This window comes from Balaenoptera ricei, chromosome X (assembly GCF_028023285.1).
Source record: "Balaenoptera ricei isolate mBalRic1 chromosome X, mBalRic1.hap2, whole genome shotgun sequence".
In the NCBI taxonomy this organism is placed as follows: Eukaryota; Metazoa; Chordata; class Mammalia; order Artiodactyla; family Balaenopteridae; genus Balaenoptera; species Balaenoptera ricei.
In genome coordinates, this window is record NC_082660.1 from 20,638,661 (window position 1) to 20,662,656 (window position 23,996).

The 23,996-nt window shown below is 36.6% G+C and overlaps 1 protein-coding gene across 1 annotated transcript in view; it reads right to left on the reverse strand.

The window, feature by feature from the left end:
- Positions 1-578: 578 nt before the first annotated feature.
- Positions 579-23,996, reverse strand: part of KLHL15 (kelch like family member 15) — a 31,129-nt gene continuing 7,711 nt past the window's right edge. Inside the window, exons 3-4 of the mRNA XM_059911773.1 lie at positions 18,791-19,502; positions 579-4,193 (exon numbers count right to left, since the gene is read on the reverse strand). Of these exons, the coding sequence (XP_059767756.1) occupies positions 3,084-4,193; positions 18,791-19,495 (1,815 nt within the window). The 5' untranslated portion in view covers positions 19,496-19,502 and the 3' untranslated portion in view covers positions 579-3,083. The remainder of the gene's footprint in view (positions 4,194-18,790; positions 19,503-23,996) is intronic.

A 23,996-nucleotide genomic window follows, 5' to 3' on the forward strand; every position in this document is an offset into this window, starting at 1 on the left:
TATGACTCGAGCAGGCTTCCCAGAATGAGGTGTCCAAAGGTGCTGCTTTAGAAAAGATAAGTGAAGGGCTCAGTCAATATTTCACAAATTATAGTAACACTCACACAGAGTAATGAGGACACAGAGAAAGCTGTCTCAAGAAAAGCTAATAATTCTATTAATTAAGCTTTACTTTTTAAAAACCAGTAGTATTTCTTCCAATACAAAACCTTCAAGGTGAGAATCTTGAATTTTATGAAAAGGTTGTAGTGCAAGGATTTTCTTTAAGCAGATTAAAATAAAAACTTAGAAGGTCAAAGACATGGAAGAGAACAAACGTTTCTAATTAAGATGCAATTAACAAAGATCAGCTATTTTTGTAAAGTCTGGCATTTAAAATGTAAAGTGAAAATTAACACACAAAGATCACAGCAATTACACTGTATAGTTTTAAATCTTACTGAATTTTAAAAAATCTATTTTGAGCACATATAATGTATATAAACAAAAATGGTTCCAAATGAAGCACACAAAAAATAAAGTTGAAAAAAATTCTATGAAAAAATTTTCCATAGTTTAGTATAACAAAAATAAATCTCTTTCAGCAATTAAACCATAATTTTAAAAGGGAATGTAAGTTACTCATGGATTTAAAATAACCTAAATTAGCACTACATATAAACAGAAGAGTTTTCTCATACATTCAGAACCCAAGCAATAACAACTATTCTTAAAGCTCAAAACTGATTACAGCTAACATCAGGTCAGACATGACTTAACGTGTGAAGCTAAACCCAGAGTTAGTTCAAGTTAAAAGATTTCACAAATTTTCCAAAACATGAACTTTGATCTTGGCCTTGTGTTTTTACAATGAAGACCAAGAATATTCAATTGTTTGCCCAGATCTTACTTTAACTAGGACTACGAAGTCATATCTAAGCAATTAAAGAGAACCACCACTGGAGTGTAAAAGCCTGATGGGGTACCCTGTCTCGGTCTTTTCCAGCAAAAGACAACAATGAGGAAAATAATGAAGACGTTACTGTTATTTTCTTTAAAGCAAGATGGCACACATATAAAACACTAAGCCAACTAATATATTAGAAAAAGAATTAAACGGCTAATCTAACTCCTAGTTTTCAAAAATAAAACGACTAAAAATGATTTTTAAGATGTAGAAAAAGACTTTTACCCACATTAGCATGGGAAACAGGATACTGAATTTCGTTTTTAGAAACTGAAAGTAAATGATAGGACCACTTAATAAAAATTTAAGTCTCATATACAAAAGAATATTAACTTGATTTCTAAAACCAATTCCAATGTTTTGCTTTTTAAAAAACTACTTATGTACCTGACTGTTTCTAGCCTCCAGTTGTAGAGTTTTAAAATCAGGTTTTTTTCATAGTTGTCTATTTTAATTGCAAAAATGAAACAAGTCTTCACATTTCCATGATTTCACTCTTCCACTTTATATTCAGTGGTGGCAGCAGCAAAAAAAAAAAAAAAAAAAAAAAGTGAAACTAGAAAACTTATACAACAGCCATATAGAAGGCATTGCAATATTGCACCAATATCCTAAGATCTGGCAAGTTTTGCCAGTGTAGATCTAGTCTGTATCATATATAGAGTCTACTCAGAAGAAAATGGCATCAATTTGAATGATCCACTCCCTGGTTATTCTTGCTTAATTTTGACAACTATATGTTTTTTCTTCGAGTTTAAAGAGTTGAAAGGTGTGGCTAATCCTAAAACACTTATTATAAATGCTTTTAAACAGTTATTCTTGATCCATTCTGAACTTTGAGGTTACTATCCTTCATGCTAGTAGCTTTCAGTAAATAAAACAAAAGCTGAGGGCTTACATCCCAGTGCCACTAAATATTTTGTACTAAATAAACAAGTAGATATGACCAGTTAAGATTATAATTCTATTCCTTACCTCTAAGTCAAAACTGAGCTCAAATTTTCCACAAGTTGCTACTTTCCATTCAATAACAGATGCAGCAGCCTTATTGAATGTAAAGAACGGGAGTTGCACTTACTTTTAAGGGGCCTTTATTTAGGAGTCTGGTATTACCTAAGTTCTCTTTAAAAGTGCTTGCACGCTGCAGGGCCAGGGCTTGTCATATACCACTCCGATTCTCACTAAAAACAGGGTAACATTAAACAGACTGCAAAGAAAAACATTTTCAAAAAGAAGACATACATCGATAAGCAACACTAACGTTTACTTTTGAAAATAAAACATAAAATGTTAGTTTTCATAAAACCATACATGTTTCAGGAATATAAGGAGTTTGAATATTACTGAATCAGTATGGACTGAAGATAGGCTACTCTGATATCAAACGAGGACTCCAGTTATTTTAACTTTCTAAAAATGTTAATACATGTAAAGACGTTACATCTAGAATACAAGTATGGCAAACCGTGTGTGCAAGTGCACTAGCTTAAAAATATAGAATCCTAACCACGCATAAAAGGGGATGTGCCTTATATATTCATAAGATGTAAGCAAGTATGGATATGCTTTCACTAACACAATGCAGATAAGAGAAGGCAGCTTAGAAATAGTGTTTTGAATATAAAAAAGTTAAATTTGTAGAAAATTTATATTTTTGCATTTTCAGCAAAAAGCCATGCAAAAAGGTCAAGAGTTTTAAACTTAAATAATAAAATCAAAAAGTCTAACAGACTGCAATACACCAAAATAAATGTTCAAAAAGATTTCAGATAGAGATAGGAACTGAAATTACATCCAGTGACACTTATCAGGTCTTCTCTTAGAAGATGCATGACTCCTACACTGACATTTGAAAGAAATGTTTAAAGCATAACATCAACTTCCCAGATAAGTGAATCGTTCTATTAAACTGCTTCTGGAAGTAGTTTCAAGAGCTAGCGCTTAGAATTGACTTATTGCATGAGTTTGAGGCCACTAAAAAGAAAAAAAAGGATGCGAGCACAGAATGAAAACATTTTTATATTAGACCAATGGCTTTGATAGTAAAACTGGTGAGGTTCTTCTTTATGTTTTTTAATTAACTACTTTGTCTCAAACAAATTTTTTGTTTGGCTTTTTTGAAGGGAGAAAGATGCCATTAGTTGCAACGTCTGACCTCGTCCAGTATATATTCTGGAAAATGCAGGTTGCATACTTGTAAACCATCCAGCTTGCAGGGCATCCGCGGGTACTCATCTTCCTTCCATTTGTTTTCATCCGGATCAAAAGTGAGAATAGAATCGCTGTAATGACCATTGTAGCAAAGGCCTCCAAGAACCATTATCTGTTTGTCCAGCACAGTCACACCATGGCCACTTCTACCAATTGGCATGGACGCCAAGATGGTCCACTGATCAGTCTCTGGGTTGTACACTTCTGTGGAAGGGCATCCCTGAGACTCAAAAGAGGCCCTCAAGATCACACAGACACCACCGAAGACATAAAGCTTGCCGTTGTAAGAAATCATCTTGTGAAAGCATCTAGCGTAATTCATTTTGCTCTTATTCTCCCAACAGTTGGTAACTACTTGAGTTCTCCTGGTCCGCTGTTCTATGGTCCCTTCTTTACTGGGGTCAAACACGCACACTTGTTTGGAGGTGGAAGATGAGGTGATTCCACCAGTGATAAACAACTTGTTATTGAGCACTGTCCCCTCATGTCCATATTTGTTAACTGGATAAGGATCCACAAATTCCCATTTATCATTGGTAATATCATATCTCTCTGTTGAATAGAAAGTCTCATCTCTGGTTCTGCCTGCTACAGCGTAAATAAACTTTCCAATAACACCAACTGCAAATTCTGAACGTGGTACAGACATGTCTGCCATCCGGAGCCAAGAGTTTTGTCTCGGGTCATACCTGAACACTTTGGAAGAAGCATGGAATTCGCCATCTGGGCCCAGTTCTTCCCCGCCCAACAAGAACACGAAGTTATTCACGATAGCAAGGCAGTCCGGACGCAGAGGTACTTGTGGGCCCTCCAGTTCCCACCAGACTCTTGGTTTCTTTAAGAGAAGTATTTTACTGTTAACCATGCTATGTCCAATCATGCCTCGGAATACTGTAGTTTGGGGTTTGGCAGAGCGGATGCGGCTTGATTTCATGTCCAACAGAGGCTGCTGGTGAATGTTCTGAAAGTAATTCAAGGCTTGATCAACTTCATAGCGCAGCTGTCGGGAGTATCTATAAAATTCTGATGTCTTAACCTAAGAATACAAGTAAAAGAATTTAACAACAAAAACAAAAAACAAAAACAAAAAACAAAACATCAATGGCAAACAAAATATCAAAGCCCACTAAGATGATTAGCTTATGATTTTAAGCTACTTTACTAAAACTGATTTCCTGTTAAGATCACATACTTTCTTTTTATTATTTTTTTTACAAAGCTTTTATCGTATTTGTTTTTGTAATTTGTATTTGTACTAATTTATGCACATTCCCAATCTTTTTAAAAGTAAACAAGTTATTTTCCAGGCACAAGCTAAATTCCCCTAACAAAATGTATTAATCACCTAATATATGTCGGGCCCTGGGCTACAAGTGGTGGCTATACGAGGACAAGTAGAGGTTTCACGGTAGAGGAAACGTTGGCCTTGGTTTTCTTAACCACAAGGAACACTGTAAGAACACCCATGACTGAATAATTTGGGGAATTAAGTTAGTGAGTTAGTAAAAATTTAAATACACACAAAATTCTCAGTTGGTTTTTGACATAAAAACTTGGTCTGATATCATTAACTCCTATAGTAATAATTCAGTTGACAAGAAAAGGTCAAACTTTTTCCTTTTTGTTTTTGGGGTTGGAACTACCTAATTATAATGACTGCTAACATCTTATGAAGCACTTTTAAGTATCATGCTAACTACTGTGGGGAGATTAAAAAAAAAAAGAGTATAAGATGTGGTCCATTTCCTCAAAGAACTTAGAGTATATTTCAGGAAATGAAAACAAATACACATCTACCAGTTTTAAGTAAATGAGGCAACTGACAGTTAGGTATGAAGCTGTATAGCACATCTGTGAGTGCTACGAACTTTAGATAAAGAACATATCAAACTGGTCCAAAACATTCAAGGGATATTTTGTGAAAGAGGTAGGAAGTTGGAAACCAAGCAGAAACAGCCTGTATCACAATGACAAGGGTGAGATAAGAGGGCTAGGATTTGGATGGTTACCATTTGGATCCTGTAGAGATAAAATCGACAGATTTTATACTTTTTCTCTTTACTGAAATTGTTCACTATTATTATTTGCTGTGATTTCTTTCACAGTTATTTTGCTAGGAAGAATTAGGTTGTATGTCCAATCATTGTGATCGTATGATTAATTCTTTGTATTAAGAACAATTATACTATCTTTTCTCTTAGAGGGGTCATTAGGCTAACAAATTAAATATTTAAGCGCCTACTGTGCACAGCCAGTAGTCGACTGCTACACAGGTTTTGAAGTAACAGAATTAGCATAGTAATTAAGCACCACATCAAGCAGCCCAGTATGGTGATTAAGAATTCGATTTAGGAAATATCTGACTTTGCCACTCACAAGCTGTGTGATTCTGGGCAAGTGACTCAGTATCTTTAAGCCAGTTTCCTCATCTGTATTACTGGGACAATAGCACTTACACCTCATAACCCTAAGGTAGGAGACAGGCAAGATTATCCTACGCGGAAAGGACTTAGTATGGTGCCTGTCATGTGGCAGTGCAGAAAAAATTACGGCTGTTATTAGCTATTATTACTGACCAGGGGACATCTGTGGAAGTGTCACTCAATTTACGTTAATGCATCTGATGATGTGCGTTTGTTTGTGTAAATATTCAGTCTTCCAGAAAGTAGAGGAGAAATGAGAAAAACTGTTACTTTGTACCTAATCCTCACCAGAAAAGCATGACTGACGACATGCAAGTAGGAGGAAGCTTTAGAGGAAGCAGCCGTGTTGTTTGGAGATCAAGAAAGAAAGGAAGGGGAATGGTGCCCATAATGGATAGGCAGATCTCAAGATTTTCAAAGGAAAATTAGGATCAATTCCAAGATCAGAAACTGTGTAAAGAAGCTCGAGAAGGCTTGGAGGCTCTCAAAAGCATAATGCTGACTGCATAATTGCAAAACATACTGATGAGGGGAAGAAAGGGGGAAAGTATCTAAAAAATCTGATGTGCTGCAGAGAGCTTTCTGGAATTCGGATGTTAAAAAACTACTTACGACAGATGGTAAAAAACAGGCACATAAAACAAGTATTATAAAGAGTGAAATGGAGCTGTAAGAATATTGTGAACAAAGCTAAAGCCTAAGGAGGAATTGTGACTTTACAAAGTGCCAGATAGTGAATAAATGGCATTTTAGAGGTTAAAGTAAAAAAAAAAAAAAAAAAAGTAGAGGAAAAAGTGAATTCCCCCCTGGGTGAGGTGGTTAATGTAATATTAACAAAGATAAAGAGAAACAGCCTATCTTATTTCCATTCTCGGCTAAGAATATTATATTCTTCCCAATCTGAAGATCAAACACAGTAACTAAGAAAAAACTTAAACCCAAGATGGCTGAGAAAAAAGAAAAACCAGCTAGATATTCTCACCGAGTTCAAGTCATCTGATCTCACAAATCATGTCCTGGGATCCTAGGAGCCTTCACAGATAAGGCTGTTTAACTGCTTTCTGTAATCTGTGTGGAATCACGAAGGATGGCAGAGGACTAGAAACCAGACAGATTTCCGAACTAAGACTGGTTAGCTTGAGCCTGATCCTGCATTGTTAAAAACTAGTTAGTGCTTGCATATAAGAAAGCACTACAGGGCTTCCCTGGTGGCGCAGTGGTTGAGAATCCGCCTGCCAATGCAGGGGACACGGGTTCGAGCCCTGGTCTGGGAGGATCCCACATGCCGCGGAGCAACTAGGCCCGTGAGCCACAACTACTGAGCCTGCGCGTCTGGAGCCTGTGCTCCGCAACAAGAGAGGCCGCGCTAGTGAGAGGCCCGCGCACCGCGATGAAGAGTGGCCCCCGCTTGCCACAACTAGAGAAAGCCCTCGCACAGAAACGAAGACCCAACACAGCCAGAAATGAATAAATAAATAAATAAATTTATTAAAAAAAAAAAAAAGAAAGCACTACAAACTAGGAGGCAACACAGACTCACCAAGTAATGCCAAGACTGACCATTTCTGGTTTAATTTTTGATGATGTAACAACACTGCTAGAGAATGAAAGAACCTATGACTTCAGCAAAGTAATCAACAAAGCCTAGTCATAAAGAAAACAGAAACACTAGGGACCCATGAACCACCTGAAATTGCAACAGTAATTATGTTAATGCATTTGGGGGGGGGGAGGGGGGAAATCCACAGCTTTTATCAGATGTTCCAAGGATCCACAAACTCCAAATGTAAAGCTTTAACTGACTCTATCCTCACTACGAACCAACAATGGGATATGACAGTCTTAAGAACTAATAAAATCATCGACTGAATTAGACAGTCCCACCCTCTGTTCAGGTGAAACCACAACTAAGACAGTGTTCAATTCCACCAGTGTACTTTAGACAACAAAGTGGATCATGTCGAGAAGACAGCAAAGAGATCCAAATCACAGGAAGAGTGGTCAAACAGATGAAGAATGTTTCAATCCAAGAGAAGACTCAGGAGAGAAAGATGGCAACTGTTTTCAGGACCAATAAGTAGAAGTTAAGAGAAAGACTTTAGGCCAATATAAGGAAAAGCTTTGCAATTAGGACTGACAACATAATGGATGTTCACTGCATTATTATTTGTAAGAGCACAAAAACTGGGCACAACTCACATATTAATATGAAATTGGTTGACCAAACTCTGGTATATTAACATGCAATCATTAAAAGGAATGAGATTAATCCACATGCAGTAACACAGACATTCAAAATGTCAAAATGACAAAACCTGCAGAACTGTATATATAATATTCTCAAAAAATAAAAATGGAGTTTTGCAGTCAGCAGTATATGCAGGGGAAAAATGTATATAATACATGTACAACATATAGTTACCAGTGAGCTCTTGAGGGGCTTGCCCTTTTTAGATTCGAAATAGGTCTGTATTGGGCTTTTCTACAGGGACTACAGTAAAAAGGGTACGGGTACATGTTCCCAAAGTGAAGAACTGTCTACTTCTGGAGTCTAGCATCCTGCCACTGAAGGTAGTCCAGGTGTGGCCACCTATCAGGAGGGCTGGAGAGAAATTCCAGCATCACACGAGGACTAGGCAGAATGGCCTATAATGGCTTTCCACCTTCCAACCCCAGGTTCTTGCAGATCACGTCAAACTGAGCCAGCTTAATGGCTTCCTAGAGTCACTTCCTAGTCTTTTCTTTTTTTTATATACCCAATCTTCTGGTCCCTTTGTCCTCTCCCTATTCATTCTATTGTGCTCCTTTGATATTTGGGTTCCAATGAGTTTACAAGAATCACTTCAGCACTACGTTGCAGTCCCAGTCAAAGCTACATCTTTACCTGATCTGTTCTACCTCTAAGCCCACAATAATGGAAGTTGTGCCTTTTGAGATAGCTATTATACCCTAAAAGATATTCTAACCAAAGAAATTTAGCTCCTACTTCTCTCTGCCAAGGCTATAAGTTCTAGATCTACCTTGCCTTTTCCCAGGGCTACTTATTATTGCAATTTTCCTCTAAAACCACACAATATCAATAAGCATAACTAGCTTCTCCTTTCATGATAGAAACAGGAAATTAATGCCTCTGTGATAATCCTGGACAAAGTAATTATAGATACACTCTGCTTTAAAACAAAAAGTGTAGGGCCAAAAGCTTCTTTGTGAATGGAATCACTTAAAATGCATTAATGAAGGGAGCTATCCAAAAAGAAACGTGTGGCTCATCTTTTCACAGAGAAAGCATTTCTCTCATCATTTGCTCCTCATATAACAGTTTAACTATCTGTGTATCAGGCTCTCTCAAAAGATATGGAAAGACTGACATTTCTTTCATGTTCTGAAATACTTTCCTTATCCTTTCTAGGACTTAAAAAGCTGTCTTATTTTAAAACTTGGAAAGATTATCACGTTTTTTGCTTTGATACTTTAAAAAATTATATTATGAAAAGCATTTTGAAGTGAAAGTATTTATTACCTCTTAAAAACAGTGATCTGAAAATTTTAAATTGGCCATTTCCTCCTCTAATCTTTTGGTTTAATGAAATTGTGTGTATGCACATATGCATTTAGAGAAAATGTGAGAAATTAATAATTTTGCATGTGATTCCTCTAAATATATTTATTAAGTCAAAGAAATAATAGCTAGCCGTTAGCACTGGGTAAAAATTCCATGATTCTCTTCTGTCAAAATGTTATATAATCCACTTACTAAATTTTTAACTTTTAAAGGTAATTTGTTTATACTGCTCTTAATTTTGAAAGAATGAAAATGAAGCTGGCAATATAATTAAAACAGGCATTTCCATAGAGCTTACTACCTTTATTTGATTAAAAATCTACAATTTAAAAGTATCTACTAAAACAGGCTATAGTTTAAAAAATGATTTTAGGCTTTCAGCCAGCCAATTTAAGGTATTATCAGCTGTTTCACCTTTCAAAAGGATTTTAAATGCCCAATATACTAAACCAAAGAAACAAAAGGCCTTTTATTAGTTTATCCAGTTGTAGGGAGGTGGGAGGGGTGAGGACTGAGGGTTAGAATAATCTCTGAACTCAAGATCCCAGGTCTTAGACTTGACACTGTCCCCAAGTCACTGTGTGACCATGGAGCCTCCAGTTTAGGTATTTTCCCTTTATAAAAGGAGTAAGTTGCATGAACAGACACCTACCTCTCTGGCCCTCCTACATCCAAAACTGCTAACCTAATTTTTGCAATGATGAGTATAAGGTGTCATGTGGAAGGAAGACTGAGCCCTGGCTGTCAGTTTTATCATCCTTCCTCCATGATTCAGTATTCTCAAAAGAAATACCCAAAAATAAAGCAGTTACTGTCATGGAGCTTTAGTGCGAAAACAAATTATGTCTTTGGGAACCACAGCGACGTTTGATATTAATTTTGATAATTCAGTAAAATGTGGAAGCCTTTATATGTTGTACTGCAAAAACATCTACCCTGATATCAGAGGCTTACTTATAAAATCATGCTCAGAACTGAAGCTTGTATTGATTTATGTGAAACAAAATCATCACCAAAAAAGCTAGTTACAAAATGCCTTTAATCAATCCCTTTGTCCTGAAAAACTGAAAAATGACCAGGGATAAGGCTATTTTAAAAAATTAGTTCCTGTTAAGCACAAATCCTCTCAATAACACTATAATTGCAGTCAAATACCAAACAGTTAAAACAAATTTTAAAAAGGATTTACACATCCTGTCCTCTCCAAGTAGGCAAGAGTCTAAAGTATTGACAGCTTCAGAAGGCAAGTGACCAGGGCAAATGGGGGCAAGGGAAAGGACTCCCTCAGGACAATATTCTTATAAGAGTTTCAGCACAATTTGGTGAGTCCTCTATCCCTTCAACTTTTCTATAGATAGTGAAAAATATTTAACTCAAAAATAAATGTGCTTCATATGTAGAAAATAAACTTACGGTTACCAAGGGGGAAAGGGGGGCGGGTGGGAGGGATAAATTGGGAGATTGGGACTGACATATACACACACTACTATATATAAAATAGATAACGAGTAAGAACCTACTGTATAGCACAGGGAACTCTACTTAATACTCTAATGACCTATATGGGAATAGAATCTAAAAAAGAGTGGATATGTGTATGTGTAACTGATTCACTTTGCTGTACAGCAGAAACTAACACAAAACATTGTAAATCAACTATACTCCAATAAAAATTAATTATAAATAAATAAATAAATGTGCTTAGGGAATTCCCTGGGGGTCCAGTGGTGAGGACTTGGCGCTTTCACTGCCAAGGGCCCAGGTTCGATCCCCGGTCGGGGAACTAAGACCCCACAAGCTGCGCTGCAAGGCCAAAAATAAATAAATAGACAGATAAATAAATGGGTTTAGAAAGTCTAATTTCCTTCCAATTTTGGTACAACAGTAATAGAGCACCACTAGAAATTAAATGAGTGCACAAGCCTAAAAGGTAGAAAATAATGTAAAAGACTTAAGAATATCTTATCACCTGATTACACTAATATTTAGATAGTACAACTAAGTTCTAGAATTCACAACTTTTTTTACACAATTTTTTCCCTACTTATGGAAATACTCTCAACTATGTCAATATTTTATTTATAAATACGGAAGAGCAGAAGGAAAGTCAAATAAAAGGTTTAATCCTAGAACTAACTTCTGAATGAGCAAGGCTTACCTATGACACATGTAACATTTTCTGGGTAAATATTAAATTTGAGAATTAAAACTTTAAAGCCTAAAATCTTAATATACCCCCCTGGTTCCTTTCCTGTTCCTAACCTTTTCTCCAGTCATTTTCTGAATTCTCTGATCCTTTTCGATTTCTGCTTATCATTTGGTTTCTCTCCCTCTATTTCCCAATTCATTAAAAAGATTTTCTCCTTTTACAAGTAAATATGGCTGTCCCCATTCCATGTCTTCCTTTCCTGTTACTCCACAGTCAATTTCCAATTCTATGCTTTTGTTTTCATCTCCCTTTTATTTAAAAGGAAAATCAGCAAGTAAGGTTGAATTTTTTAACTCCCATTTTCAATAGGTTCCTACCAGCTTAATACAACCTTCTAATAGTCTCTTTCCCAGGGGATTTCACAGCAGTCAACACCTAGTCAACTCCAGGAACCTGGAGTGAATGCAAGTCAAAGGTGGAAAATAAGAGCACTCCATATCTATACACAAAGGGCAGAAGACTGGAGAGGAGAAAAACACCTTGGGTGATTTTTAAAGAAGTGCACATGTATTAATTACAATCATCCAAGTCCATGGGGCTGGGAGGGAGGGGTCGGTAAAAAAGAGACTGATGCAGAAAAAGACATTGACTGAGAAAGTACACTTAACCCACTGACCTAGTTTCAAACAAAAACCTGCTTATCTCTGTGCTTTCACTCCAAGGGGCAAGTGAGCTGATTGTTAAGTAATTTCAAGTTTCTAGCTGTATAAGTGCTATTTAATATATGAAGGGGATTTTAAACTTTTTCAAAAACAACTCAAGCTTATTAGAAATTCTAATCAAATTTCACATTGGAAATCCAGGTTACTGTCTTCTAAAAAATATTTTTATTGTCAAATACAGCACTGCTTGTTTCTTCTAAAACTGAGGGTTAGAGGGAAATTTGTTTTTTCCTCTAGATTTGTCTGGCTATAGTTTAAGTCATTAGAAATAATTACTTTTTTTGAGTTTTTGGGCTAAACTGTGGTAACACTAAAGTTAATGGTTTGGTTTCTGGACAGAAATTTTGGATTGGTCAAGTGCTAGATTAGTCAAAACATGTTGCAGTGCCTAAGTGAAGGAATTCTGAAGGGTACACAGCACCTACATTTTACATAGATGTGTCCTTGCCCAGGCAATTTCATTACCAAGTGGGTTGTGCCTCAACCAAAATATCGCACCACCCAAGGACGACACATTAAGAATAAATTTCCTTATGTGTCACAGTCCATTGTTAATGCTATATAAACCAACTATGCTGATAGAGAAATATTTGGAAGATTATCAGTGCTTTGTGAAGACCAGTTCTGAGAGCTACCACGTTCTTAGGAAGGTACTAAGGGTCTTAGTAAGGTATACTTGGATACTTAATTTGTAATCCTTAAATTCTATCAGTTCCAAGGTGAGTCCAGGACACCTTACCCCATTTTAAACTGTAGCTTTTAAAGCCACAAATTCTGGTCCTTAAGTAAAAGACATTAAAAAAAAAAGTGTTAGCCTTTCTGAAGCATTTTCACTCTGATCCTAGGATTAATATTCACTAGTAATGAACTTATCTTTTTTCAGTGGACTATCAAAATTATCTCAAGGCTGTAAATATCCTTATAACAACAAACTTTTATAAAATGCGGATATGATTTGCTAAATCCAAATATATTCTCAGTGAAGGAGAATTAACATCTTTTCTCATTAAAACATTAGCTTTGCTCTTCAAAAGTTAAATAAACCTAATTTGGGGGGATATGGTGAATTACATTTAACAGGTTAGGGGGGGAAAAAAAGCACATTAGGGTATGTGAATATCATGAGCTAGTTTATAAAACAAAATATTTGGAATAAAGCAGAATTCATCTATATAATCTGATTCCTTAAAAAATAATTTTCTTTCCTTTTGAAAAACTGTAAGATATTATGATTATGATTAATATAATGTCTAAGGGGATCACTGGTATGCTAAATCTTACCTTACGCATATTTATGATACTGAAGATGCCCTGGGTTCAAAAATATTAAAATGCCACTTTACTAAAAAATCAACATATGGGTATTTTAACGAATAATTTAACAATTTTGCTAAAAAGGTCTTTTCTGTACAAAAAAGTAAAAGAGGCATTTTGCCAAATATACATTTACTTAATAAAATGTTTTCAATAAAGCAATAATTGTTTTTTAAAAACCAAAAGACCAAAGAGAGCAAAGTTTAAACTATTTACATCTCCACATCACTGAAATTCAGAATGACAAATGTCAGGCCTTATCTCTGTTAACAGATGCAAAGACCATTAGAGTTAGTAAAAATACATGACACAGACATTTGCATTACGTAAAAACTGAGATTGAAGTCTAGTATTAAAACTGAGAATGGACTATAGTTAAAATGAATCATATTCCTAACCATGTCAAAAGGACAAGATCCTTACATTTATTTTCAGCTTTCCTCGATTATACAGTGAAAACTCCAGAATTCTGCTTTCACACCTTACAGTGTTCCCACATCTTACACTTTTTTCAGTGCCATTAAAATTCTTAGGCTATGTTTCGTTCATGCAAACATGTTAGAATTTTCACAACTCTGTAACAACTTCTAAACCACCCAAGCAGGGCCACAGGGTTAACTACATGCTTCCTGCACATGAGGGTCCTCTCCCTACTCTAGTAGCTTGGACTGAGAAGCAAGCAGACCCGGGTTCCAGTCTGGACAGTGCCACTTACTCTGGGATACGACTCCTAATTTTCTGAGCCTGTTTTCTTACCTACAAAACAGAGGTAACCTGTAGACTCTACCTATGTGTAGAGCACTCGGTGCAAGGCCTGGCATCTAAGTGTAAGGTGTTCAGATAAGTAGAATCACTGCCTCTAAGGAACTTGGTGAGGAAATCTGGAAGTCTTGGTCTCTTGGGTGATGATCCTGTCCCACAGAGTCAGTACAAAAGTTAAGACAGTCTGTTTTCAGCTGGGGAGAAAATCCAGTAGACGACTAGGGGAAAAGATACTGCAGAAGAATAAACCCAAAGATTTTGGCACAGCTAGAGGGCATGTTTCGGGTCCCTGGAATCAGTGGGGGCTATTCCTTAGGGAGAGGCAGAATGGCCCCTTACAAAGCCATTGCTCAGATCTGATCGTTACTACCAAAGGAAGAATTAAAATCTCTAAAGGTTTCTTCACGAAGCTTTGTTCAATCACTTTTTATTTTCCTGAGGCCAGGGAAAGGATTCTGACAAAGAGATGCTATACTTAAGTTATCTTCATCAGCCATTCCACAGAATAGTTAAGTAGGAAGGTTCACTTAACACTAAACTGTACAGAACATTTCTAAAGGCTAAGGATCCAGGAGAGGGTTAAATAAGTGAGAAAGGCTGTTTAATGTATGCATATTTAGAGTTTCTAGAGCACAACTTACTCCCTGAACTTGTAGAGCAGCGCTGTGCAACAGAAATATAATCTGAGCCACAAATGTGAGCCAAAGATGTAATTTTTACACTTTTTAGTGGCCACAGTTTAAAAAGCAAAAAGGTGAAATTGACTTTAATAATGTATTTTAGCCCAATATATCCAAAATATCATTTCAACATATAATCAATATAAAAGTTAGTAATGAGGTAATTTATATCCTTTTTGTCATCTTAACCTTTGAAATCTCAAATCAGACTTGTCACATTTCAAGTATTCAAATGCCACAAGCAGTGATTGTATTGAATAGCATGGTTCTAGAGATACACTACTTTTTTAATAAAAAGAATAATCTTTTAATTTTGACACTTTAGCTAGTTTTAATTCCAATAAATTGAATGGAAGGGCTCCAAATTTTTTTTAAAAGGGGGGGAAATTTTATGAATCTGAAAGGAACCTAATGCAGAGTACTGTGAATAAAGTCCTTGATGATTTTAGTCATGGGATTGGGCTACTTAGCCTCCTAATAAAAAAAGAATGGCGAATTCTAAGTTTGATCAGAGTTGCTAAGTGGTTTTCCAAGACTTTATCTGGCATTACAACAATATTTTCCTGTAATTGTTCCTGAAAATACACGATGCTAAAAAGTAGGTGTGTTAACAGGAAATATAAGGAAGAGAAGAACTAAGTTAACACCAACACAAGGAAATAATCTGATAAATCCAGAACGTGGGGACACACTAGGACAATCGGTAATCTGATCTTTCTAAAAAAAAACAAAAGTGGGGGACTGTTTTAGATTCTTTAAGAAAGATTAAACAGACATGATAACCAAAAGCAATGTGTAAACCATGACTGGATTCTAGGGCATTTGGGGGACAACTCTGAATATGAACTAGCTGTTAGATGATATCAGGGTCTTATTGTTAATTTTCCTGGGTGGAATGGTATTGAACCTGGGTAGGAAAAAGTCCTTATTCTTAGGAGAGGCATGTTAATAAGTATTAAGGGACGAGATGTCATGATGTTTTCAACTTATTTTCAAACGTTCAGCAAAGGAAAAAAAATCTACATAAAGAAAATATGGTAAAATGTTAACAGTTCTTGAATCTAGGTGATAGCTATATAGGTATTCATTATACTATTCTTTCAACTTTTTGTATGTTTCAGCATCCTCATCATAAATGAGAAAAAGGAGAGACAATTTCAGATTAAAAGAGAGACATAATAACCAATGTGCTGTATGAACCTTGATTAAATCTTTAAGAAACAGCTTAAAAAAGACATTTTTGGGACAACTGAGAAAATCAGAAAATGAAGTGGATATTACAATGATATTAAGGAATGACTGTTAATTTCAATAACGGTATTATGGTTATGTAGAATTTCCTCACTCTTGGGAGATAAGATGCTTGCTGAAGTAGTTAAGGAGGAAACGTCACATCTACAACTTTCTTTAAAATGGTTTAGCAAAAAACAAAAATTTTACATAAAGGCACACACACTCTCCTCTCTATCTAAAACCAGGGTGGCAAAATGACAACAACTATTAACCTACAAGATATGTTTATGGGTGATCATTCTACTGTTCCTTCAGCTTTTTTGTATGTTTACAAAGTCTAATAGACAGTTTTTAAAAATTGAAAGCTAAAAATAAAAAGTGCATATTAACATTCCATTTTTCTAAATTTCAGCAAATAGGATAAAACCACAAATCAAAACTGCCTACACTTTTCCCCATGTAGATTCTCATACTAAAAAAGGACCAGCACAGATGTACTATGTCTTTATTTCTGTGCCCTTTCTGGTTCCATGCATATATAATGGTTTTAAAATGGCCTTGTTTGAGACCTGCAGAGTGCTGAGTACAGGAAAAATAGATGGGCCCTATTTTCAAGGAGCTCAAAACAGTATGGTGTAAAACAGTCCAAATTCTTATTTCCCAACCAAATTTTCCACTTTAGATTCTGAAGTTTAATTTCTAGAGGTAAGGTCTCAAATCTGCTTAACTTAGTGTTTTACAACACATTCCTTTGATAAACATTATCTCTCACACACTGCTAAGACAAGAATCACCGACTACCTTCCCTTCCATTTACCTTACCAGTATCACAAATAAAACTGGAAGATTTATATTATAAAAAACAGAAAGATTTCTCTGTAGCCAGGGCCTTATTAAGTTTTCGTAAGAAATTAATTCAAGAAGGAAGCCTTAACAACATTTTTATTCTGATGAGATTCCCAATACCTGGCCAATAAGTAATAACCACATCCTACGCTATATACGCAAACAGAACCATCAGAAGGTACAAGTGATGTTTTATATCATTTACAAAATTGGGAGTTCCCTGGCGGTCCAGTGGTTAGGACTCCATGCTTCGATCCCTGGTCGGGGAATTAAGATCCCGCAAGCCACGCAGTGCGGCCCAAAAAAAAAAAAGAAAGAAAGAAAGAAAGAAGATGATGGAAAAAAAAAAAACCCTACAAAATTACCTGATGGCATTAACTTCCAGCCACTGTCACTACTGACCACCCTGAACTGATAGGTGGAATATAAAAAGGCTCTGCAGCTCAGCACTTAATCATTTACTGCTATCAATTATCCATCATAATGTCCTACAAGAGGGAAAATTTTATTCTCTATTTCATGAGCACTTCCATCTAGACTGAAGTTGAGGGGGGTTTGTTTGCTTTAATAGTGGGAAAGCATTTCCATCTAACATGTAAAGACAAAACAGGATTCCCCAGGAAAAGAGAGCAATAAAAACAATAGTAAGGAAAAAAATCAAAACATCAGAGAAAAATTATTTACATTGTTGATGTGGGGTTGATTATCATTGAACAAAAAATAATTAAGAAATGTATTCTTCAGTTTCAATTATTTCTGTCATATCAGTACATTCTGAGAATAAAGATAAAATCCCACAAAACTGAGTTATCTAGTAAAAGTTTTAAGTTAATGATATTTCACAGCATTTCAGAGAGGAAAAAAAAAGACATGCCAGGCTGCTGAGTGTTATTTGAAGGCGCAAATTTGTTTATTTTTCAAATGGTGTAAACAACCCTCCTTTGCAAATATTATATTTTTATCACCAGGTCTGGTAACTAAAGCTGAGGAACCACCTAACATGAAGGGTGTCGACCAAAGCTTTAAGTGAGCTTTCCAGAAAGAAGAAAAGATGCAAGAAGTAAACAGCACGCCAGAGGTAACCATGTGATTAGAAACCAATTAAGTTAAGCAATTACTGAAACTGCTTTCTCTCCTTTGGGCAAGAGAGCATCACAACTGAGACTCTGATATAAAAAATGAAAAATGCTTACATGCAAAAAGGCCAAGGCTGTTTTGGAGAAAGACAATTTTAAGACAGCAGAACTATTACATGGTAAAATGTGCACAGGGATGTTTGATCAATGTAGATAGAGGATCTATAGTCTATTTGTTTAGAAATGCCAAAACAACGGTTTTAGACAAACATATGTTTTCATGATTAAATTCAGTTAGTATTCACAGTGAAGGGGGGTGGGGGAGAAGGACGGGGAGGCGCAGAACTAGGCAAGAGTAGGGAAGAAGATCACCACCAGGGCCTACTGGTTTTCAAGAGCTATTTTATGTTTCCTCACTACATTTTAGAGGAATACGAAATTGTGTTAATACTTATCATTCAGAACTACAAAACTCCTCTCAACTCTAATTTCAGCATGTATCACTTAAACTCATTTTTAAAAAGAGAGCTAGATGGACCCAGTTCAAATTTAATTACTCTGTGAAAAGAAAGAGAAGCTAAAGCAAACTTATAATATTTGGGGTTAAATAATTATGCTTCAACTTTAAAAGTACTTTCAAAATGAAACTATTCTACCACCTACCTGGTCCATCTTTCACCCACAAAATGTGCTTTAAAAAACCTAAATACACAAGCTACAACAAATTAGACTTCTTACACATAACTATTCTTAAAAACTATTCATTCTTTCTGGCTCCTGACCAAGCCTGAGAATCTTATCTATAAAGACATACTGCCTTATTAGCTAAACGATGAGTCCTGTCTATTGCTTTCAAATGCACCAACCTTCTCAAAAACACTGGATGGGGTCATCAAACAAAACCTGATGTTCTGAATGATGGTATCGGTATGTCTCCAGCGTCTTCTATCATGCCGCAGCCAAGACTGCACAGCCTCGTACAGCTCTATCTCTGGGAACCTGCTCAGATGATCATTATCCAAGTAAGACATGAGCTTCTCAAAGCTCAGATAAGACAGGAAGTCAGGCCTGGACATGAGTGGTACAAAGTTGTCTAGCAGAAAGGCGTCCAACTTCTCCCTGACTCCCTCGATGTTTACACCGAAATCATCTAAGAGTCTCATAATTTCTGCACAGTTTTCTAAGCAGATTTTTGCTAATAGAAAAGAGCAGCAGAACTTCACCACTTCTATAAGTTGAACATACATGGCAGCCTGAAGAATCTCATGAACAGTACTCATACTCAGTTCTATAGTTCCATAGTACATAAACTGAAGGACATGGCTGAAACCGGTAGCAGTTAGACCTTTTAAATGAATTTTGTCCTGATCTCGCTCCCTCATGTCTGCGGTAAACATAATTCTGAAGTAATCACTCTGGGTGGCCAAGAGTGCTTTATGGGCCTGGAACTGATGATCTTCAATAACCAGAGTGACATCAAGAAGCAATCCCTCCTCATACAGTGCTCTGAACCCAGCAGAGACACTGGTGTCATGGATGGAGGAACAGAATCCTTCCACGTCCCCTGCCATGAATCACCTGGAAAAAAAGTAATCAAAGAAAACTGTGTTAATCATTTCCATGCATTCTGAAGACATTATTAACTTAGAGCTTAAAAAGTTTTTATAATTATCTCAATTCCACTGCCTAAGTCCTACATGTACAAACCCTTTGGGAGAAAACAACTTAAAGGTTTGTGGGCTAATATTTTTGGCTTCCCTACCTGGGGGAAAAAAATCTATTAAATATCTATTCAACAATGGTAAATTGTTAACTTACAAATATATGCCTATCCCAGTGATTTTACACTGTTTACCAAATATATTTAAACACGTCCCCAAATTATCCAAAAAGGATTTCTCAGCCAAATACTAAATCAGGAGAAAAAGAGATAAGAAAGAAATTAAACCAAAAAGTACACTGTTGACCTTGAAAACTCCTAGAAACTTACCCAAAGGAAATAATCAGATACATATGCCAACTTGCACACACACAGGTTTTCTTTCTAACCTTATTTATAATAAAAAACTGGAAAGTATTCAAAAGCCCAATAGAAATAAATACGGTACAGTCCTACAATGGATTACTTTAACAACTAAAAATGATGGCAGCAATCTACCTATTCTAAGAAATAATATTTACTAGGTATTGTTGTTATGTGGGAAAAAAAAGCAGGCAACTGCAGTATACTCAGTATATTTTCAAAAATTAAATATACATATATATATATATATATATATATATATATATATATATATATGTTTCGATGAGAAAAAGTTTGGAGGAATATATACCAAAATGATGTCCCTGGGGTAGTGGGACTTCAAGAAATTTTGAGGTTTATCTTTTCCTTCTTACTTACCTCATTAACCTTATTTTTAAAAACAATGACCATGTATTGTTTATATATTTAAAACATAAATACATAATTTTTAAAGGAAATTAAACCGCATTTCTGCATATCAGAGAAATGAAGCCAAATAGTGGGATTATAATTAGATCTCTTAAGCAGAATAAACTAATTCAGTCTACTAGACTGTTTATGAAGCAAAGTAATTTTCTTTCCACACAACCCCCCCAGGCCAACTATCTATCCTCTCCTCAACTCTCATCCTCACACAGCTCCAAGCTTCCTCCACAATGACACATCCTCCCATCCACGAATTCCCTCCCAACCCTTTCCACTGTGCCCTGTGGAACCTTGCTTCAGTGTAAACAAACTCCCTTACAGGCTCATGCCGGTCACAGAAAGTTTTCTCTGCTTTCTGATTTAAAAACAAAAAACAAAACAACCCTCTTCTATGTTCTTCTTAGAACAAAATGCTCTTCTATAGCTTACGACCTACCTTCTAATAAGCCTTCTCTTAGCTTTCTACTGTCCTTTTTCTAAAATATGGCAGAGGGGATTCCTGAAAGGCATATACCGCTATATCTAACGTAATGCCTCGCGCACAGAGGTGCTCTTCTTTAGGTTAACAAAGGGGAAGGCACTGGTAATAGAGTGGTGAGGCTGCCAGGATGGCCTCCCTGAAGAAGGAGATAGAGCAGGTGCCAGCAGTGACTGTGGTGCCAGCTGCTTTGCTGTAGGGCTCGTGGTCCACCCAAACACTCAATCAGGGAAAGGAAAGAAGGTCTAAGCTGGAGAAGGACAGAGGTAAAGTTTGGAGATGAGAGACCAAATGAAAAGAGAGGAGATTAAGCCGGAGACTGGGAAGCCGACAGTTAAAGATTTCAGGTGTGGATCAGTTCCTGATTGTGGCAAGGCCCAGCAGGTTTGAGAATAAGGTTTTAAAATGGAGCAAGAGGGTGCTCCCCTGGTGGCGCAGCGGTTGAGAATCTGCCTGCCAATGCAGGGCACACGGGTTCGAGCCCTGGTCTGGGAAGATCCCACATGCCGCGGAGCGGCTGGGCCCGTGAGCCACAACTACTGAGCCTGCGCGTCTGGAGCCTGTGCTCCGCAACAAGAGAGGCCGCGACAGTGAGAGGCCCGCGCACGGCGATGAAGAGTGGCCCCCGCTTGCCGCAACTAGAGAAAGCCCTCGCACAGAAACAAAGACCCAACACAGCCAAAAATAAATAATAAAATAAATTAATTTAAAAAAAAAAGACAGCCCTCTCCACGTGGCTTTCTTTAAAAAAAAAATAAAAATGGAGCAAGGGGGGGAGGTTATAAGAGTTTAGGTGGTCAGGGAACTTTGCCTCTCAGTTTTTGGATAAGTGGTCTTATGTGAACATTGAAGAGGTGGAGAAAATGACTCTTAGCCAGGTACCACAGTCATCCGTGAATATGGAGGGGAGAGAGATCAGGATATGTGTATATGATAAGTAACAAGGAGCAATAGAAGGTGGATTTTTATCTAAGAGAGCTATCCCTTAAACACTGGTGTTCCCCAGGATTCTATTTTTGCACCTTTTCTCCTCTCATCTAAACACTGTATTTCCCTCAACGATCTCATCTAAACCCATGGTTTCTACTAATACCTACCTTTATCAGTGCCTTCACCATCACTGTCCCAATCTCTATCCTTACACTAGTACTATACATAGCAAATCTCCTGTTAGATACCTCTGGGTACCCCACAGGGATTTCAAAATTGTGTCTAAACAGAATCATAATTCTACTCTCTCCCCAATCAGTTCTTTCTTTTGTATTCCCCGTCTTATCAAGAGGCATTCTAGGTGCCTCTTTCTCCCCCTTTGTCCTTAACTTACCTGTAAGTCTTACTGATTATCCCACATAATATGTTCACTTACCTAAGACAGCAAAGTATGCACAAGATGAAATTAATATCAAAATTTTTATTAGCACTCCATTAATCCAAAAGCTATATACTTCCATTTTGGAAAGGTAGAACACAAGAGGGCTGTCTATAATTTGGAAAATAGATATAAAATATTTTAGACACTGTAATCAATGCTTGGCAGAACTACTTTACTAACACATTCAAGACTAAAGTAAGCTATCAGATCTTATTTCCTGAATTATTTTTAAAGGTAAAATGAATGAACTTAGAATTTTCCAAGTGATATAAGGCACATGTACACAAATGCATACTGTGAACAAAAGGAACATATCTGAATAATCAAATATTCTGGTTAGTAGAAGGCTATCAACATCACACTAACTATCAATTTTCAAAATAATTAGAATAAAAAACAAATTAAACTGGATGAAATTTTTGATATTTCATTATCTTTCTCAGGATCATTAAGGACACCAACTATCACTCTGACTCATCGAGATTTACTGGTCACAGTTAATGTGGATTTAATAGTAGAAGGTTGGACATCAGCATTCATATACTTGAGAGGAAACTGCTTTGTTTCATTAATCTGTTATTTTGACAGTGCCTAAAATACCATACATTTCACTTCTTGTCAAAGTAACCCTCTCTATTCAACAGTTATCACTATGTGACATGGTCTCAAACAGCTAATATTCACCTTTCGGACAAAGATTCCATCTAAATGAAAGTTTTTAAAGGAGATACTATGCTTTTTCAAAAAGAGTAACCTAGGTTCCAGATACTTAATATGGTGGTAACATCATAAGGCAAAGAAGCCGGGGGTGGGGGCGGGGAATGAGGAGGATTGATAAGCTGTGAGGCAAAAGACCCTAAAGATGTAAGGAGAGCACCCACTCTCCTCTGGGCACCCAGCCCACCAAGTGGGATTCCTAGCAGACAGGCATCCACCCTGTGATCTTGTCCTGTTACATATGGTCAGATTGGGGTGGGAAATATGAATCAAGATGAACGCTCTTGTGTCAAGAATTTAGAAAGAAGAGGAGAGAAAGAGAAAAAGAGACGTGCACTGACTATGTATGACTGGAACTAGAACATGTCAAAGAGCAGCTGTGGGCACCAACTTCTGCCTGCCATGTGGGCTGAGTATCAGAGAAAGCCAGTCAACTGAGAAAGAAGAGGAAAGCCAAGACGAGAGGACAGGGAGTGCTCCCTAACTCCTTCATTTTTCCACTTCCTAGGCCCAGCTCTATTCCTACCCATGGGTGCTGAGAGAAATCTTTACATGCTCAGAATAGATCCCCCCCTTACTACCTCAGGTGGGTTTTTCCTACGTATAACCAAGGTCCCTAACTAATACAGTTTTAGAACAGAAATAGCTATACTTTGAGTAAGTTACTCAAACTTTCTTGGCCTTATCTCTGCACCTATAAAATAAAAACATTCAACACGGTGATCTCTAAAAATTTTTAGTCATAAAACTCTTATTCTACTTTTTATATGATTTTACAGATGTGTAAAGCACTTATAAAGATATGCAAAGTAAATAAACTATAGCTATTTTTAAAGTCTTAGTAATGCATTTCTGAAGTTTATCTGATCTAAAGTTCTTCTAAAACTAATTTGTAATAGCTGGGAAATTTGCAGTAATTTTTTTTGTACATGAAAAAGCTTGGTGCATCTATCAATAAGACAGCTTTAGAGAAGCAGCAGCATCTTACACTTTTATAGGAAGCATGTATGTAAGTAGAAGATGATACTCAGTGATTAACTGACCAACATGATATAG